A 20767-nucleotide genomic window follows, 5' to 3' on the forward strand; every position below is an offset into this window, starting at 1 on the left:
CTATTTAACACTGGTCCACCCGATGGTGGTGCACAGTTCAATTCTTGATGTTAGTACATTTCAGTTATTCTTAAAATTAAAAAGTTTCTATAAGCTTAGAGGAAACCAGTTTTTTTATTTGCTTATATATGTCATGAATAAATACAGATCCTAGTGTACAGATTTATCATCTTATATGACAGGGATAAATCATGCATGCAAATTGTGCATCAAAGTCGTGAAATGGGCTGCAAATGCAATAAAAAATAAGGTGTTCAACAGATGGGCGGGGGGCACCTAAGACGCTCCTCACGTGGGGTGCCATTTGGTCTAGGGCCAGTTCTGGGTACAGGCATGCTGACAGAGGGTGTACAGCAAGTTTGCACCTGGTGAACATGGTAGTGGTTGAGAGAACTCTCTGGCCAAGGATATTGCCCAGAGGAAAATTAAGTTACATTTGCATGTTATGTGTACCAGTAACATTAGTCCTTATGAGAGGTGGTTAGATGTTCTGGAGCATCCCTCAGTATAGTGAACAGAAAGGATCTTGGATATCAATAAGCAGTCAGGTCTACTAACAGCAGAGGATTAGAGCTTTGAACTGATTTTCAGTATCCTTTAACATATACAGCTGTTAGTCTTCTTCTTTCGCAATAAACAGTTATCCATAAAACATTTATTATTAAAAAGTAGATATTGGCAGGCAAGCTTTCCACACACTGAAACTGCTCCGCTCCTTCTCCCTTCCTACCTATGTTTTGTCACACTTGCTGTTTTGCATCTTGTTTAAAATTAGACTGAGATCTTCAGGGCAGGGACTGCATCTACCTGTGTGTTTCTACAGTGTATAGCACAACAAGCATTCATCCTGAGAGGAGCCTTTGGACAGTAACACAATCAGGCAAATAATAATCATGTGCAAAACTAGGGCATGTGACTATGGCTCTGAGGCAGCAGGGTAGAGGAGGGATGACATGTAGCTGAATTCCCTTTTACATCTGTCCACCCAATTCATAAGCAGCAGGGATGTGGAAGCCATTGGAGCAACAGCCATTGAACTTCAAAAGGCAACTAACTTGTGGCTAGAACAATGATGTGCCACAGCAAGGGGGAAAGATACCTAGGGATGGAGACTGTTCTATACACTCATTGAGCTCTCTTACTGGCTCTCTAGACATCACGGTACCCAAGTATATCCATGTATTTGAGTTTGTCAGGGGAGATGTAAGGTGGGGGCAGAGGTGTCTCATCACTGGTATGGAACCCACCAACAATGGGGTGTTGTAGAAATCCAAGTTATCCACCCCTTCTGCTATGAGTGACTAGAGATATGGAAAGGGTACGAGACAGACTCAGTCATGGGGTAAGGAAAAGGCCAGACAAATCCATATCTGGGTGGACTCTGGACCAGGGAGGAGCAAGAGATCAGAGAGAGAGCCTGGGTGGAGCAGCGGTTGTGGGGAGGCAGTAACTGGGGCAGCAGGCATTTACACAGCAACAAGTGTAATCCTTGGGCACTGATGGTCGCCAAGGGACTTTTTACTGTCTTCAGTTTGGCTAAGACTTGGAACTATTATGGACCCTTTAAGAGTGCCCAAAGAAGGGACAAACAACATCTGCACCTTTCACTTTAAGTCATATTAATGGTCACAATTTCTGTTTCTTAAAGATTCTTTTAGAACAAATAAATTGCTTGTGCTTCAGTTCTACTGACTTTTATGTACACAACAAGCATCCTGGCTAGGCAGGTGTCCCTGAACGCTTGGAAAGGGAATGTCACGCTTCTAAAAGAGAGGGATAAAGTCCTCTCTAAACCGAGAACACAATGCAATCTGGGGGCCCAATCCTGCAAATACTCACTATGGGGCATCATACTCATTGCTTCGTGTACCACATGCTGGGTAATAACATGACGACGCCATGTTTTGAAAACTAAACTGACTCTTTATTAAGAGGACTATTTACAGATATTCTGCAGTTCCTATTCAAGCCATGTGCACACAGTCTGGCTTACTAGTCCCTCTTCCAAACACCTTCCCTCCTGCAGCCTGTGCTCCCCCCTCCAATTGCCATGCAGCTTGCTACATCTTTCCATCTAACAATCTTTGTTGTTGTGTCCTTTGTGCCAGCATTTGGTAGGGAACTTCTACACTGTGGCCGCCTTCAGTGTGTTGGGTGGCATCCTATTGGTCCTCTGTGTTGCTTATATACTTTCTTCTGACTCTCCTGTGTCAGGCCGGCTCCTTCTTATTCCTCCTGGTCCTGGTCCTGGCCCCATCTCTCTGGTTGTGCTCTCTGTCTGCTGCTACTGCGCAGTTGTTTTCTGCTTTGTCTCCACTGCTGTCCTGAGTCTGTAGCTATCTCATAGAACCTGTGTCCCACTGCAAGGTGGATTGTTGCCTTTTGCCATTTCTTTGTGGGGCTTTTCGATGGTTGGACCCAATCCTGCTTGCCTCTGCGTAGTAGGGTCATATCCTTAATTCCTTTGTTGTAGCAGGCTGCCTGCCTAGTTTGGCATTCTCTTAACTGCTTCTGTGTCCTGCCCATCATTCCTTTGCTGAGCTGCAGCAGACTACCCCTTAATGGGAAGGAGAGTCTTGGTTCTCTGGCCCATCAGTCTCTGTCCTGGCCTACTATCTGGGAGAACATATAGCAATGGTCCAACATTGCCAGATGTAGATGCTCAAGCCCTAGGTTAACGCAGGGTCTGCTAACGCAAGTTCTACTAACCTTGGGCTTACACTGTAGTGTAGACGTAGCCTAAATGGCTTAGCAGATCAGCAGGAATTAGTACATTTGTGGGGAAGAATTGTTTCCCAAAACCTTTTTCAAACCTTGGGCAGAAGTTCAGACCTCCTTTGCACCGTTAGTGGATGTTCAGAGCTCTTTCAGACTCTTGGCAAAGGTTCTGATCCTTTGTTCACTGCAAACCAGTCCTGTGCATTAGATCTCATTGATTTGAAGCTTCCACGCCAAGCTGTTTTTGAGATATGATGTGACAAAAGGGCATTAGAAGATTTTTCAAACGACATGTTTTTTAGGTCCATGGGCCACATTCTGAGCTCAGATCCAGTGGTGTAAATCTGGAATAACTCTATTGACTGAGTAGAGCTGTTCTGAATTTACACTACTGTAAGTGATATTAGTTGAGCCCTCTGTCTCAGAAATGGTTTATCTAATTTGCCTATGAATTTCCATACAATTTATCCTCTCGCCAAAGACTATTCCTGTAACATTTCAAGCACAAAGGATCACAAAGGATTAAAATTGTGCTCAGAATTCAAGTTGCAGTCTTAAGTATGTCAGTCCATAATGGTTAGTGTAAAGAGCATGGACAGTTAAAAATTTGACCTAGGGATCAGGAAGGAAGTTCTATGCAGTGAATACACGATGCTATTTAGGATCATAAGGCTGCCAGTGTAATCACAGAAAGGACCTGTTGTTGCAAACTGAAAGTCAGAGCCTCCCTCTACAAAGACTGCTTTCAGAGTGCAGATTCCTGGGAAGTAGAAACCGTTCGTAATGAATCAATGTATGGCCATCAGAAAATTTCATAGGAGCAATCAGCCTGTGTGGGCAGGTACTCAATAAAAGATTAGACAGATGAAGCTACTGCGAAGGAACCTCCCCAGACAGCAGAGAAAGTGGAAGGAGGTGGAGGTATTAATATACACAATTTTATTATTTAAAAAAATGAGTGTATATTTATTTATACTCCAAAAGAACTAGAAGGGTTTTATTATCTAGGAATATACTTGTGAATGGGTTTATGTTGTTGATCTTATTGTACTCTTAGGTCAGGCACTGTGGGCCGGATTAGACCTTTACAATCCAGCCCAGATCAGGAGCAGAGCATAGTTGCACTGCCCTAGGAGCAGAGCAAGAGCCAGATCTCTCAGAACCAGAATTTGGTCCCTGCTGGTCTATGGGTGAAGTAAGCAGATTGAGCCATTCCCCGACACATCAAATTTCCCTCTCTGAATGAGAGAGGTTTCATCAGCCAACACATTACTCCACCTACTTCCCACCTGTGCACACCCACAGTCCACCTACCCATGCAGGATGGGGAGTACCAACCTGGTAGTGTCTATTCATCTCCCCATTCAGGCTCCAGCAATGTGGGTAGCCCATGCAGGGGAGTACGGGGTTCCTTAAACACTCTTGTTCCCCTGAATGTTTGTGCAGCCAGGCTATCATTTGAGCCCCATGTAATAACAGGAATTGCTGTCCTGGCTGACATCTCTGACACAGGCCCATACCTGATGCATGAAAGGAAGGTAGTAAAAAAATGCACAATGCTATGACATGAGGGGAAAATCATTTTTGTCTCCCACAGGCTATCGGTGTGTTCTGAAGCATGAGATTTGATTATCCTTGTAGTAGAAATATCGAATACGATTGGAAGATAGTAACAGGGCTCATAAATTAGTGTTTAAAGAGGGCAAAAAACCTTTAAAGGGTTTTTGCAAGTTATATATATGTGTGTGTGTGTGTGTGTGTGTGTATGTATGTATGTTCTGTCAGCACCACAAACTTAAGTTGGGCTCTGGCAGTCAAACTGGGTTCTTTCCATCTCACGGATCATCAACAGCGATAGAGGCTCTGTAGGCCAAATTAGTCCCTTAGCTTCTCTTGTACAGTGCCTTGAGATTATACATATTATACAATGTCTCTAGTGTTTTTTGGGTTATGTCCTCAGTTCTACCTGTTCAAACCCATTGATGGGCTTACACAAGTGTTACCGTCACAGGGTATAATCTTAACATGAGGTTTCTCAGTTGTAGCTGAGGTCTTAAATTGTCTTACAGAACCTCAATTATAGATGATTCATGGGCTGGAGAGAACCCATCCTGACTATCAGAAACCAGAGTGAGTTTGTAGGACTGGCAGCTAGGCAGAAACCCCCCACCCCTCGTTTTTCAAAATTGCAAACTGAGCAAAGTTGATGCAGAAACCAGAGAAACATGATACCTTCTACACAAAGTCACTTTGCAAGGAAGAGCCATTCTACCCAGACATACCCATTATCAGTATGATCATGTAAGGTACTGATCGCTCTAGTCCTGCTTTTGCAAAGCACTTAAGCACGTGCTTTACTTTAACCATGTGAAAAGTGTCATTAAAGTCCAGGCCTCACATTTAACAAGTTCTGGAGGGATTTTGCATGTGATGCGCAAAATCTGGGATTGCAAAATAACTTGCCCTAACTGATTTGATCTTCCAGCTATGTTAAGTGTTACTAACTATGACTGAATGCTATAAAAAGTGAATATCCAGCATGAACATCAGACAGGAAGGAGGGAGGGGATGTTTGGGAAGTGTGTGTGTGGGGGTGTTTAGACTCTTATGGGTGCTGGGCATATTGGTGAAGGAGAGACAGGCTCCACCAGGGGGAATGATGCCAGGCAAGTTCACCTGGGACCAATATTCCCTCTATTTTTTGACAGGCCCGGTGTGCAAATAATTTCTTCTGTGCAAATTTTTGATGGGTTCAATGAGAAACTGGGAAGCAGTTAATAGGCAGGGAAGTACCTGGCATGATATCAGGAAGCTATGTCCAGTGGGGCTGGGCTAGAGAAGAGACTCCTTGGGAGAGAGGAACAGAGTGCAGCAAGCAAAAATTCCTTCAGAGGAGGATTTTCACGGGGAAGCTGGTGGGCAGGGCTCACCAGCAAAGAAAATCAAGGACAAATGCTGCTGGGTGGCAGAGCTTCTGATAAGAAAGGGCTATGAATACTAATCTCAGAGAAACCTGGCTCACATGAAAGACTTCAGTGGGCAACAACAGAAGCCCTAAATCAGAGGAATTACATGCAGTGCAAAAGAAGGGTTGTTGTAGTTCTGAGTCCATGCGGACCTTAACCCAAGAGGAAAGAGCCTTCCCCAGCTAGTAGGACCCAGGGTTGGATTTACACCTTACGTGCCCCTAGGGACAGCATCTTCAGCGCCCCCCCTGCCTACAGCGGACCTGCATGTTGCACACAGTTTTAGAGAGCGAAGGTGCCCCTAGAATGCTGGCACCCCCTAGGCACATGCCTACTATGCCTAACTGGAAATCTGGCCCCGGTAGGACCACCTTTTAAAATGCCACAGCAGTTGCCTTGGAAGACTTCCCCATGATTTCTGATATGTCTGAATCACTGTTTTATGTCCAGTTTCTTTAACACATTTAGAGTGTCAAGACCCACAATGAATGGTATTGTCATGAAAAACGCTGCTGCAGCTCTGTTCATTGTCAGCAGTAGCCAGCTAGTTGCCCAACGTTTGCACATTAGAAGGTAATGCATGCCTCAGAAATGCAGAAGTCCATCGGTTCCTTTCTAATCCAACTTCAGAATTACATTTGCTCCATACAATCTTTCTTATCCCCCCTGTGCCCTAAAAGTCCTTAGTCAGCATCTACATTGTTGTTGTTTTTTTTTTAAAAAAAACCTTACTACAAGGGCAGATCCTCCATGTGTCTCAGAAAAGTAGGGCGACCTCTAGCTTACTCTACAAGAAAGTCTTCCAATGGACAAACTTTTTCATTTAAATTGTGCAGAAAGTTCCAAGGGATAGATATTTAAACATATTTAGGTACATACAGATGCATATAGTTGTGTAGTGGGATTTTTGAAAATGCCTAGCTGCTTTTGAACAATCACACTAGGCACCTGTCTGATCTTCGGGCACCTAAATACAGTACAGTACTCTTAAAAATATGTCCCCAAATCCCTAACCTCATGGCCAAGTAGGACAGATTTTGTTACTTGTGACCCAACAAAGAGAATTTTCTCCTTGTTCCTGAGATGCAAGAGTAGGGGGATAATGGTAAATTTCTGAATTTGCTGCCTTAGGTTACATGTGTGATTTCTTCTGGTCATTTTCTCTGCCTTTTCTATAACATAAGGAGTATCTAAAATTAGCAACCTGACTTTGCTGCAACACCAGATCCTGTCTCATCATTTACAGTGATAAGTAGCTTGGGTAACATGTTATGGGATCTCCTTGTCTTCCAAGGCACAATCCTACTGTACGGTAGTTTATATTCCGTAATAAGACTGCCAGTGGCCCCATCCCGCTACTCCTGATAATGCACTTTTTCTAATGTGTTGTTGAATCAGCTATGCTGGAAGCATTTGAGTTATCAGCAAGAAGCAATGATTAAGGTATTCAAAATTATGAGGGAAGGGTATTATGAAAATTGATCAGAGTCTCCTTTTGTTTTTACACTGGAATGTTCAGAAACTGTCAAAATGTGCTGTTTCATTTGCAATGACTTTGTTTTGAAATATAACCTAATTTATACTCAAAAGGTCAAAACTGAACCAAAACATTTTGAAATTATTGAAACAAAATGTTTTGATTGATCTGAAGGTTTGCAAAACATTTTGAACTTTTTGGCCTGATTTGGGATGGGAAAAATCTCAAAAATTCTCACAGGACAGGAAAACCTTTTCCCACCCAGCCCTAATAGTAAAAGGCAGTCTCTGCCCCTAACTGTTTATAATCTAAACTGTTGAGATAAAGAAAGCACCATTATCCCCATTTCACAGATGAGATGCAGGAAAATTGAGGGACTTGGCCAAGCTAACACAAGAACAGAGTGGCAGAACAGAGTTTTGAATTCTGAACCCTGACTTTCAGCCTAGTGCCTTATTCACAAGACCATCCTTATCCACCACATTTTGAACTTGTAAAAAAATATAGTAACCTTTATAAAGCATTAGAATAAGGTGAATATTCCAAATATGTTCATTGTTTTATTTATGCAAAAATAGCCAAATGTATTGAATACACCATTTTAAGAATATCTTGCAGCCAGCTCTGCATAGCATGTAGTCGGACACTGGAATTCACTGCCATAAGAGGATGTTGAGTCAAATACAGTTGCTGATTTTTTAAAAAAGGCTGAATAACTTTCTGATCTCTTTGGAGCCGGGATTGTCTTTTTATTCTGTGTTGGTACCTAGCACAACTGGGTTCTGGTCCACAGCTGGTCTCTTGGGCAATACTGCAATACAAATAAATAATAGTTAAATTGCAAATGAGAGAGTACTAATCATTAAGGAGGAAAAGACAGGATAATCAGATCTCCTCTTTCAGGGTGTAAATGGTTGGCCTTGGGGTAGCAGAAGGATTTTCCTCGTTATAGCTCTTGGCCAGGAGAACTGTGGAGTGTTTCACCCTACCTTCAAAGCATCACAGTTTTGGTCACTGAAAAAGGCACTAAAGTGGACTATTCTGCCCAATGACCTGATGCCTTGTGGCAAATCCCTTCCTATGCATTTCTGCCGCAAGTAGTGCTGATTAGCATCGCTCCATCCAAGCTCTGATTGGCAGCAGAGATAGGACAAACTGTTAGAAGATTTTAAAACTACCCTTCCTCTCTCAAAGAAAGCAGGAGAAATAAATAGGCGGACCTCAGAAGTGGGAAGGGAAGGGAAGGTCCACGGAGTCATGTGATTAGCCATTTTTAAGCTGCCAAGTGCAACCTTAATTGCGCTTAATGTTTTATGCAGTGAAACACTAATGAGGCCAGCCCTCTTAAACGTGGATATGCCCCAAGTGCTTCAAATTACACTCATTTGTGCAATAAAACAAAGAATGGAAGAAAACAAGCCCGGGCTGCATTTGATCGCCTATCCTGGTTTGATAAAGCGAGCAGCCAGCTCTTATACAATGTACTGTAGGCACCAATCCTGCAAAAAGCGGATGACATAATAGGTCTTCTCCGAGTTATGTGATTCATCAATTCAGCGGGATAAGCAGCATGAAGGGCAATGTCCCTGTAAGATGCTGCTGCCGCTGCCCTCCCAATCAAATGCACACTGCACTGGATCCACGGTGAGGCCCCTGCGGCCGGCAGAGTGGAGCGCGGTCCATTAGCGAGCACGTGGCCGGGGGAAAGGGGGTCCCGTTGCAAAGGCCGGAGTCCGCGGCTGCGTGCCGGAGGGGCCGGGAACCGATGCAGCGGAAGAGCCAGCCGCAGATCTGGCTGCGCTGGCAGCTGCCCCGGGCTGGGCGCTGTCTCAGCAGCCGCTGCTGGCGCCCGGACTGCAGGCGCATCGCCTCCCGAGCCACTGCTCGGGCCAAGCGCCGGGCGAAGGCCTGCGGGGGAGGAGCTGGGGGAGGGGGGGCAGCCCGACCCCCGAGCGTGTCCTGCTGCCCAGCTCGGGGGGCAGAGCCCGGGTAAGCGGCTGCGCTACCAGCCTGCCTGCGCGGCGCGGCTGGGGAGCCAGTCCCAGCCCGGGCCGGGCGGTGAGGAGTTGCTGGGAGCCGGTCCGAGCGGAGTGATTGGGTTGAAAGATGTGACTGGCAGGGGAAGGAAGGGGGGGACCTGCTCCCCAAAGGGCGCCGTAGGTCCCAGGCGGGAATCGTCCCGAGAAAGAGATTAACCCAAGAGCCAGGCTCCGGGTTAGTGTCAACCCCGCAAGAACCGGCTAGCCCGGGGCTGGCTCGGCGCCTCGCTGCTCCTGCGGCCGGAGGGGAGCGGGGCGCTGCACCTCGCGGCGAGCCTGGGAGCCCTCCGAGCTGCTGCCGAGCGCGGGCCGCACGCCCGGGGGGGGGGGGGGGCTCTGCTCGCCTGGCCCGCGCCGCCGCCCGCATTGCGTCGCGCCTGGCCCGTTTGCAGCGCTCGCTCGGACCCAGGGTGGCGGCTGCTGCGCCTGGGTTTAAACCCCGCCGGGAGCTGGGGGCGGGAGGCTGCTCCAATGGCACCGGGGAAGGGGGGGGGGAGGGGAGAAACGTGCGATCGCCCCTTTCCCCTCCTCCCCCCCGCACCGCACCGCACCGCTCTCAGGTTTCTGCTGATCCTGCAGCCTCAAGGAATGGCTCGAGTTTGCTCCTTGCGCTGCCCGTATTCCGCCGCCGCCTCGCCTCTGCCGCGCGCGGCCCGCGCCTTCCTCCTCCTCCTGCCGCCGCCGCCGCTGCTCTAGCCGGGGACGCAGCTGCAGGGCTGCGGCTCTGCCCGTCCCCTGCCGCCGCCGCCGCCGCCCGGCTCTCCTGAGGGCACAGGCAGGAGGGGAGAGCGAGAGGCGCTCGCCGCGTCCTGGCTGTTGGTTGGACGCGATCCTTTCGGGTGGGTGTCCCTTTCTCCCCCCCCCCCCGGCCCCCCATCGCCACCCGACTGGTCCCCAGCGCCGCCGAAGCTAGCCGATGACTATTTCAGCCTCTCGCTGGCAGCCCTGTGAAGCGATCTCGGCAGGGGCACAGGCGGAGGAGGAGGAGGAGGAGGGCGAGTTGGCTGCGGCGCTTTTTGGATGCGGCCGCTGCGGCTGCGACTTGACGCATTCCGGCAGGGTCTCCCGGTCCGCGTCCCTCCAGCTGACCCGGGGGCAGGTAAGGGAAGACCTCGCGCTCTGCTTTTCTGCCTCGCCCCTCCCAGCCCAGATCTCCCCCCCCCCGGCCCCCTTTTTCTTGTGGCTTCACCCTGCTGCAGAAAGGGGGCTGCAGCTGCGATCCCCCCCGCAGCCCCGGAACCGGGTTGGCTGGAGGCGGCTAAGTTTCTGCAAGAGGGGGGTTGAGACGCGGGAAGTGCAGGCAGGCTGCTGCAAACCCTCTGAAGTTACCGGGAGGCTTTCCCCTGCCTCCAGAGGGCTTTGGACCAGGTCCTTACATCGGAAGGATGCCCGATGTATGAATGTGTGGGAACGGGGATGTTAACACTATGGGAAGAGCATGATGCTTCTTGCTGTCTTCCCCCATCCAGCCCAGCTGAGCGTGTGGTGGTTTTTTTACCTGTCTACTTTCCCCCTCTCTCCCCTTGCAGCCTCCACCGACTGCCCCGAAGCCAGCTTTATCCCCCCAGCCCAAGAGGCAGGAGGCCCGTGGAAATTGCTGTGTTGGCATTGCAAGCAATCGCATCCCAGCCCCCCTTTTTATTTATTTATTTTGGTGGTAACTCCGTGGCAGCGGCAGCAGTGATGGTCGAGTCAGCGAGAAAAGCAGCAGGATCCTGTTAAAGGCAAAAGGAACCAGCTGGGACAAGAGCCCAGCCTGGGGTTTGTGTGTGATTGACACCCCACAAACCCTTCCTCCTTGGGACACACACAGGGGACCTCTCATGCCTCCCTCCGCTCTCCTCTTTCCCCTCTGAGGTTCTCCACCCCTTATCCCTCCCTTTTGTGATTCTCTCCATCCCCAGGCCCTTTTCCCCTCATCTATTTGTCCTTCACCTTTCTGGGGTTTTCCATCCCTGATCCTCATCCTCTGTCCCCCCACCTAAAGCTCTCCATTCTGGATCCACCACCCCTCCTTACCCCCTCTAAGGCTTTGCATCCCAGATCCCCCATCCTTCTCCTCTGAGGCTCTCCCCTCTTGGTGCTCTCCATTTCAGACCCCTCTCCCCCACCCAAGGTGTCCCTCTATATCCCTGAGACTCCCCCACCCCCTGTGCCACCATGACCGTGATGGCTGGAGAGAACATGGATGAGACCTCTGTCCTGCCAGGCCACCCCCAGGATAGCTACCAGCCAGACGCCCATGATGACCACGAGTGCTGCGAGCGGGTGGTGATCAACATCGCCGGGCTGCGCTTTGAGACCCAGCTGAAGACCCTAGCCCAATTCCCCAACACTCTGCTGGGCAACCCCAAAAAGCGCATGCGGTATTTTGATCCATTGCGCAACGAGTACTTCTTTGACCGGAACCGGCCCAGCTTCGATGCCATCCTCTATTATTACCAGTCTGGAGGCCGGCTCCGCAGGCCAGTCAATGTGCCTCTGGACATGTTCTCTGAGGAGATCAAGTTCTATGAGCTAGGTGAGGAGGCCATGGAGAAATTCCGGGAGGATGAAGGGTACATCAAGGAGGAGGAGAGGCCCTTGCCTGAGAAGGAGTACCAGCGCCAGGTGTGGCTCCTGTTTGAGTACCCAGAGAGCTCCGGGCCAGCCAGAGTCATTGCAATAATCTCAGTCATGGTGATCCTCATCTCCATAGTCATCTTCTGCCTAGAAACTTTGCCGGATCTGAAGGAGGACAAGGACTTTACAGGGACTCTGCACCACATTGACAATTCCACCGTGATCCACAAGTCCAACATTTTCACCGACCCCTTCTTCATCGTGGAGACCCTGTGCATCATCTGGTTCTCCTTTGAGCTGGTGGTGCGCTTCTTCGCCTGCCCCAGCAAGCCCGAGTTCTTCAAGAATATCATGAACTTCATTGACATAGTGGCCATCATCCCCTACTTCATCACCCTAGGAACTGAGATGGCTGAGCAGGAGGGTACCCAAAAGGGGGAGCAGGCCACCTCTCTGGCTATCCTGAGAGTCATCAGACTGGTAAGAGTCTTTAGAATCTTCAAACTCTCCAGACATTCTAAGGGCCTCCAGATTTTGGGACAAACTCTCAAAGCAAGCATGAGAGAGTTAGGTTTACTAATCTTCTTCCTCTTCATTGGGGTGATCTTGTTCTCCAGCGCGGTGTATTTTGCTGAAGCTGAAGAACCTGAGTCTCATTTCACAAGTATCCCTGATGCTTTCTGGTGGGCTGTGGTAAGCATGACCACTGTGGGATATGGTGACATGTACCCTGTGACAATTGGAGGCAAAATCGTAGGCTCCTTGTGTGCCATCGCTGGTGTGCTGACAATTGCCCTGCCTGTACCTGTCATTGTGTCCAACTTCAACTACTTCTACCACCGAGAAACAGAAGGGGAAGAACAGGCTCAGTTACTCCATGTTAGCTCCCCCAATTTAGCATCTCACAGTGATCTGAGTCGCCGTAGCTCCTCCACAATCAGCAAATCTGAGTACATGGAAATCGAAGAGGATATGAATAATAGCATAGACAATTTTAGAGAGGCTAATCTCAGAACTGGCAACTGCACCATAGCCAATCAAAACTGTGTTAATAAAAACAAACTGCTGACTGATGTGTAAAAAAAACAAAACAAAAACTCTCAGCTTGAAGACTTTAAGTGACTTGGTCACACTTTGTAGATGCTTTACTAGTAGTCTTTGAATGCTTTATTTATATCGTAAATGCATTGTTGCATTGCGAATTTTTGCTCAGCGATCAAGAAGTTTTCAGGATCCATGAAAGATAACGTTTTTGGTTATTTTTAAAGGGTATTTTCCAACTGGTAAATGATAACTATTGAACTAGTCTAGTGATAAATAACAATCATATGCTTCTAAATCTAAACTTCTTTTTTCATCCTAGTTGCTTGTTTAACTTAATTTTAAACAAAACACAATAGACAATTTTAGAGATATAAAAATATGCATGGATTCCAGTACTGCACAATGCGTCCAAGAAAGTGCATCAGATAAAAAACTTCAGCAAAATATATGCAGCAAGCATTTGCTGCTGTTTGATCAACTGAAGTGTGAATTTCCCCTCTTTTGTGAAAGATGATGTAGTTCCAATCTACAAATTCATGCAGCACCTTATTAAAAATACACGTAAGCCTGGTCTTGTTGCTGTATACACCCTTAACATAGAAGAACTATTCTATAAGAAAAAAAAAAAAGACAAGACATCTGCAATGCTGCTAAGTTTTCTTAAGAGCAGATGGTTTAAACACACTTTCCCCCCCCCTCCAGGACTGGAAGCAAAACTTTTAGCCCCTTTGTTGCAAGATAGCACAATGGAGTTTAATATAAGCATGTCTGAATTTGATACTATTTACTTTATAATCGCATGCCTGAAACGTTACCTCAGACAACAGGGGATAAGCTTTTGTTTGAAATGAATCTTCTAAAAATAGGTTCTTTATCTTTTCTTTTTTCTTTTCTTTTTGATTTGCATTCACCAAAAGTGCACTCCTTAATTTATTAAATATTTGATTAGTAATTTAAAGTACTGTATTTAAGTATGTATGTTAGTCAAACAGGAAAAATAACTTTTGGAGATCTAAGCATGTTCAAATATTCAGCATTATGGCCTAAATGACTAAGGTGTAGCTTGAATTGATTAATGCATGAATTCAGTAATAATAATAATAATATAATATAATTAATAATTAATAAAGCACCCTGTTGGATTGAGGGCCAGAAAGAACTGAATAGAGAGACCTGATGAGTTTCCTGCATTGCTCAGGGAAATGTGTTGGCTTCTGTCCAGGCACTGTTGGAAAGGAACATATCCCATCCCTTAAAGGGAAAACTATATGGAAAATTAAGAAGTCAAGTTATGTATAGCAACACCTAAGAACTAGTATCCTTTGTAGGTGAAATGCCTTTTGGTGCAGTCTCAGAATGTAAATGAAACTTATCTATTGTATACATCCAAATCACAGTAGCAGTTTTCTTTTGCAGTCATTATTTGAGGTCTATAGACTTTTGTACTCCCTAAAACGCACTGAAGAGACTCAACAGATTGATTTAGATAGTTGCTTAGTGCCTTTATCCTTTATCTACTGAATCGCTGAAAGTGCCTCCATGAATAGAGCTGATCATAAGTAGTGAAGGAAGGGGCAAGTCACCAACAAACATCAGGAATGTACTGTGCTATCTCCAGGCACAACAGAGAGAGAGAGAGAGAGAGAGAGAGAAGAGGAGAGCAAAGACCACCAGCACCCTAGGACATCTTTCTTCCCCTGGCAATATGATGCTGTGGGGCTCAGCATTTGCCTCTGCCAAATAAGTCACAATCATATTTATGCAAGACTCAAAGTTTTCCCAGATTGTTTATAGAGACAGCGTTGCCCTCATCGTTTTTGCCTTTCCTTCCCCTGAGATGGCTCTTTGGCAGCCTGCCCCGGAAGGGCTGAACACAGGAGGAACGAAGGACCATTACTTACTGCAGCATCGACAGGCAGGCAACCAGATGGGAGGGCTGCACCTTTCTTTCCCCTTGGATTCCCCAGGAGGTAGGTGAGAGAGGCTTCCCATTTCCCAGCCAAGCACACATCCCTATCTCCCTCCCTCTTTCACTAAACTCCCTCAGAAATCCCATAGATTTTAAATCCTATTGCAGATCATTCCAGCATCTCCCATCCGTCCCCACTGTGACCTGATGGACGGTAGCAGTGCTGGGAGAAGGAATCTTCTACAGTATGCAAGCCTTGACCAATAGGCCTTGGAAGATGACAAACTTTCAATCTTAACCAACATAGGCACTAATCCTTTTTTTTTTCTTTAAAGGACAATGTTGAGAATCTTCATTCTGCACTTAGCATGTGGCAAGCTGCTGTTGAGCCATTTCCCATTGTACAGGCCCCCTCTTACTCCCACCCCCATCATCTACATATCAAGGCACTTATAATGTAAAATAAAAAAAATTAACTCTGCAGTTATGCACAAGTCTAACATGCCAGGTTTACAGAAAGACTTGACGTCTCACCGTGTGGCTTCTATTAATATTAATGATCACTTTCCGATCAAGGACAGAGGGATCTCAAAGAACTGCAAAGCATCGGATAGAACAGGGCATTAAACTCTCCAGATAGATGAGGTAAAGCTTCCTTCCCAACCCCCACCCCCACAACACACCCTTCCCACCAGAATTAAAATCTGGTGGTCACGATCTTCCGTAGTCGAGGATACAACTTCCCGTGGTCAGACTGACTTGCATGCTGCATTCAGTTCAAAACAGCAATAATCAGTTCAGTGCGGTGGGACTGATGATCAGAAAGTAGCACCTGAGAGACGAGGCCTCACTTTAGCAACATGGTTTCTACAGTAGGTGGGTAGCCGCACCTTCATTTAACTACCAGATGGATGATTATCCTGCGTTTGTAAAGAGAAAAGTGCTGCATGCAGTGAGTCTTTTATTAGCAGGGGGTGGGGTGAATCATTAGGGTTTGGGGTGGCTTGGGGAGTCTGAATGTTGCTTACCCATTTATAGCTCATTACAAAAGAACTAAATAAGTATGGAGTACAGGGATTAACCTCATGTAGCATAGGCATGCATTTTTGGCAAGTATGACAAAAAAAGCTCTCACCCCTTTGCACTAAATGTGCTGAAATGTCTTTGTAGGCCTGAAGGTGCACTTAACAACTGCCTGTTCTTACCAATAAATGTCTTTTTCTTTTTTACATTTTCTTTTCTACTGTATTTCTTTTGGTGAATGGCTTGACCTCTAAAATGAATGTTTCCTCCAGTGGGAGAGGACTGGAAATGGGCTGATGGCATATTCATTGTCTCTCCAAAGGAGAGAAAGAGGCCCTAATTCAATAGTGTGGTTTAGGGAGAGTTGTCTGTGCTAGAGTTGTCTGAAATATCACCAATCACTGTGATCTTAACCTGAAATCTTTGCAGTGTGCTAAACAACAACAGGTGATCAATTCAAGAGAGAATGAAAACAAAAGGCTTTGTAGTCACCTTTCTTATTGGAATTGGTGGAAGAAGGAATGCTACAATAAAGGGCCAAATTCATTGGTGGGGTAACCCCACTGAAGTCAACACACTTGGTTCTCTTAGTACTTCAACCAGTTTGACTTTGCAACTCCATTGACTTAACTGGTTCATCTGGGTGTAAATGATTAAATTAAGCTCCTTGACTTCAGTAAAGTTACACTAGTGATGAATATGATGCAAGGCAATTAACTTCCTGTTACAAATGCTGCATAAATGCATGGGATTAACTTTATTCTTGTAAGTGAAGTTAAGCATGTGCATGTAGGGTATGTCTATATTTGAGATGGGAGCTGTGATTCCCAGCTTGCATGGAGGTATCCACCCTAGCTCTGCTCAAACTAGCAGCCTAAAAATAGCATTGTAGCCAGGGTAACACAGCCAACAGCTTGGGCTAGCTGTTTGCAGAATAGGGGCTTGGGTGCCCAAACCAGTAGTCCTTGCTCAGACAATAGAACTGTTGGTTTCAATAATTCTACCTAAGTAGGGATTTCAAGGATCAAGCATTTCTTAGCAGATCAGCTACATATACCGTAATTAATTAAAGATTGCACTAGATAGACAAATGAACCAGGGACAAATTTAATTCTCAAGTTTTGGCTAAAAGACCATCGTTTTATTTAAACAAATGTACAGAGCATTTTTTTCCCCATTACAATATAGCTGAAACATGAGTGATATAAAATGCATAACTAACATTTTAAAGATAAACATAAGGAATCAAAGGTCATTTTTCCCAAGTAATGCCTGCCTTTAGACAATACAGACTCTCTTTATTTTTGGATATCTCTGCATTGTATTGAAATTAAAATAAACAGAACTTGAAATGGGAGAAGAAAAACTCATCACTTAATTTATTAAAGAAAGCTTGAAAAGGTTATGCGAAAACATGCCTAATGTATGTTTTTCTTTTTTTCTTCCTTTGACTTTAGATTGATTACCTGTACTTACAAGGGTGACATTCAAGGTTAATTTCACCCATAAAACAGAAAAGGAACATATCACAGTTTCAAAGTGCTTTCCCGTTCTGGGCTTGATCCTATATCTCATGCATACTCAACACTTCAGTCAACTTTGGTTGGAATTTTGGATGCACAGGGTATGCAGTATCAGTTCCAAAGTGTGATTCACCTTTCTTTTTTAGGGGGTCTCTTAGTCACAGAACTAAGTCACAGGTAGAAATAGCAGGTTCTCTTCAGCAGTCTCACAACATTGTTGTAAAGAATGGGAACTACAGAACAAACATACTTTTTAAAGTGCTTTAACCAGGGAACTACATTTTTATTTTTGTTGGAGTTTTCTCAGGACAGGTATAGCACATATTGTTTTGCTATGTCCTAAAATACTACTTTAGATTAATCAAATGTGTTGATGCCTTTATTTACATCAGGAAACTTCAGGGTATTCTAACTTTTTTTTTTTTTTTTTTTTTTTTTGGCGTAGGTGAATTGTGCTTCACTAAGGCCAGCAATTTTTATTATCAGTGAATACTGCACCTTCATATTGTAAAAGAATGAAATAAAGCTGCGGTCTTCACTGAAATTTGTCTGAAAATATCCTATTTGTATCTCTGTAGCTCTGTTCATTTCACCTGTTCTTAGAGACTAGCAAGTATTACTCAAGGCTACAAAAAAATCCCTTTCCCTTCCTAGTCTCTCCGATAACTAAAGTGAGTACATGTGGCATTAAATTCCTTTAGATGCATTAGTCTTTGATTAATGTTGTTGTTTCAGTGACATTTCTATAATGTAATTGGGATCAAATGTATATTTTGCTTTTGTATGGAAGTAAAAAATGATATTTTTATGACTAAATGCAGCAAAAAAACCCTTATAAGATAACCTGCTAAAATGATATATGTATTTCCTTTCTATGACCTGTAAACTACTTTTTTTTTTTTTTCAGGACATTGGTTTGAAACTGTAAATAACAGCTGTAGGCAGGAATGTATATGGACTTTGTGACATACCTCTGATTTTAAAGATGAAGTCTTACCAATGTTAAATATTGAAACTGAATAGTATTTATATAAAGTGCACCATCAGGGCAACAAACCATTTAAGCTGACATAGCTCTGTTTATTTCCGCAATTTGCAAATTGCTTACACTTTGAGTCAAGTATGTATCTCATTGTTACATTACTGTTCATTTTAACTTACAGCAGTTAAATAGTTTGATTTTGTCAGTTTTAGGGCATCTAAAGTTACAAGTTTCTAACTTTTTATTTAAGTGCATAGTTTTCATCTATGCAATTTGACTTGCTTCTGTCACTTGCTCATCTGTTCATACTGGACGTTAATTAAAGACAATCTTTAAGTATCTTACCCAGGAATATCCTGACTTGTTATTGGCTGGAGTCGAGTTTCTCTCCTCTCCCTGCTAGACAGTTCTGTCTGAAGCCAGTGGTTGGTTAATTGATGTTTTTGCTGAAAGGTGTAGCAACTAAGAAATTGCGATGTACCTTGTGGGAAATGAGGTTCGCTGAGAGCAGGATTGTAGTGGACATTGAAAGCCTTTTGAATTTAGATCCAAACTTTGAAAGGTGATTAAGTCCAAGGGCCTGATCCACAGCCCACTGACTTCACTGGCCCCACACAAGTAAAACCAACTGAAATTCGAGGGCTAAATTCTGCTGCCACTGAGGTTGACAGGAGTGCTGACATTGACTTTGAGGGAAATATGTTTGGTCGTAACTGAATCTTTGTTGGTAACAATTTGCATATATTGGATCCATTCTTGCAACTAATCTTGTGTGGCCTTGCTCTATAAATGCTAACTTTAACCAAAAGTTTTAACAACGATCTAGGTCATTACGGTCCTGATTTTTGTAAATCAAAGCAGGTTGGGGTAAAGATTTTTTTTTTCCTGAAAATGACATTTTTTCTTAGGAACATTTCACACAAACCCTTCCAATGCAGAAATGGCTGGCATGCCTTTGTTATTTGACATGGATGTGTGAGGACGTTGCAGACATTTAATTTTGATACGTCAGCTGTCTTAAAGGTTGTTCCATTGCTCCTTTGTGAATGTGACATTTTATCCTAGTTATTATGTTATATATAAATAAGGAAATGAGATCAGATACTGAGTATCTGGTGTCTCTTTCATGCCAAAGGTATTGTGTATCCAAAGTTGAACTTTAAAGACAGGCAATATCAGTAGACATTCTTATGCCTTGTGAGAGGGAGATACACAAATGATTGAATACTGATTGTAGTTACATTTGCCTGACAATATAGAGGAAATTATATCAATGGCCATATATATATGTCACAATATATACTTACTTTCATTGAATCTCAGGTGTAAGTTGACAAAAGTTTGTCTGGTTGAACTAATGGTAACGTTTTCAGTTAATACTCTTAAAGGGGCCTGTTCTGCAAACCATTCAGTCGCCAACTCCCATTTACGTTGGTACTTCAGCAAAGTACTTAAGCATATGCCAAACTTTAAGTACATGGGCAGTCCTGTTGATTTTTACTGACATCTGGTCATGTCTAAATCTTGCTGCTTCTTCCTGCATAACACCTCTAAGATCAGGCTTTCCTAGCCATCCACACAGCTAAAATTCTTGTCTGGGCCCTCATCATCTTATGTCTTGACTTCTGCAACATCTACCTCTCTGGCCTTAATAAATCCCATATTTGTAGGCTTACATTTATTCAAAATGTGGCAGCAAAGACCATTTTCCTGGATCCTTGATTCAACTACATCACTCCTTTCTTTGTGTCCCTCCACTGGCTCTTCCTTTTCCACCCCATCAAACTGTATTTACTTGCCTTCCCTTTTTAGGCCCTTCATGGACTGTCTCCTGCTACCTATCACCTCTTATTTGGTTTCCAGGTATCAGCCCCTGCCTGCATTCTGCCAGGAATGCCAGTCTTCAGTGCTCATTTGTAAAATTTTCCAACAAACACCTTCACACTTTCTCCCTGCTGCCCCTTCTACGTTGGAAGAGCTTGGCATAAAAACCTTCTGCCATGATGCCTACAAAAAGTTGACCATGACTAGGCAGCTGATTTGCATTGCTCATCATGTTGACCAATATCATCTCATTTTTACCTTGCATGTCACTCGCTCCTCCCCCCGCTCCATTTGTTGTATTCCCTCATCTTATACTTACCCTGGATGTTTTTAATGGAAGGACTTTATTTATGTGTTTAATGTTTATACAGTGCCTTGCATAATGGGCCTGGGACCAGTAGGTGCTATTGTAATGTAAATATTGTTATTGTATTTTATTAAGTACCTTGCTGAACTGGGGCTTTTAACGGGATTCCACACATGGAGGCAGGGCTTTCAGGGTCAGGCCCAAACAGTGGTTCTACTTTCAGGAATGGCTCTGTGAAAATGTCATTGTGGGGTTCCATGTCTATTGTGTGTCAGCTCTTCTGCATCATATTTACTCATTATACAAGTAAAGATGGTTTTTTCTAACTGCCAGTCCTGAAAACTTGCCTTCCATACATCACCAGTCATCTGTTGTTCAAATTCTGTCTTCAGT

The 20767-nt window shown here is 44.7% G+C and overlaps 1 protein-coding gene and 1 long non-coding RNA gene across 9 annotated transcripts; one reads left to right on the forward strand and one right to left on the reverse strand.

Annotated features, from left to right (window-relative positions):
• Positions 1-7697: 7697 nt before the first annotated feature.
• Positions 7698-10384, reverse strand: LOC140899404 (uncharacterized). The gene is made up of 2 exons (XR_012155309.2): positions 9752-10384; positions 7698-7972 (listed from the first exon to the last, which is right to left on the reverse strand). It is a non-coding gene; the product is annotated as an uncharacterized LOC140899404 (long non-coding RNA).
• LOC140899388 (potassium voltage-gated channel subfamily A member 1) lies at positions 9533-18564 on the forward strand. 8 transcript variants are annotated; one of them, XR_012155306.2, is made up of 5 exons: positions 9533-10299; positions 10730-12242; positions 14644-14776; positions 17840-17932; positions 18169-18564. XR_012155306.2 is itself a non-coding variant. In XM_073314827.2 (4 exons), the coding sequence occupies exons 2-4, from the start codon at positions 11361-11363 to the stop codon at positions 18225-18227; spliced, it is 1074 nt and encodes a 357-aa protein (XP_073170928.1). In that variant the 5' UTR covers positions 9533-10299; positions 10730-11360; the 3' UTR covers positions 18228-18564. The 8 variants fall into 8 exon arrangements, 7 of the variants coding, with proteins under 7 accessions (XP_073170928.1, XP_073170972.1, XP_073170937.1 ...); XM_073314827.2 differs by lacking the exon at positions 17840-17932; XM_073314871.2 differs by lacking the exon at positions 14644-14776.
• The last annotated feature ends 2203 nt before the right edge of the window (positions 18565-20767 follow it).

The sequence above is a fragment of the Lepidochelys kempii genome, chromosome 1 (assembly GCF_965140285.1).
Source record: "Lepidochelys kempii isolate rLepKem1 chromosome 1, rLepKem1.hap1, whole genome shotgun sequence".
Classification (NCBI taxonomy): Eukaryota; Metazoa; Chordata; order Testudines; family Cheloniidae; genus Lepidochelys; species Lepidochelys kempii.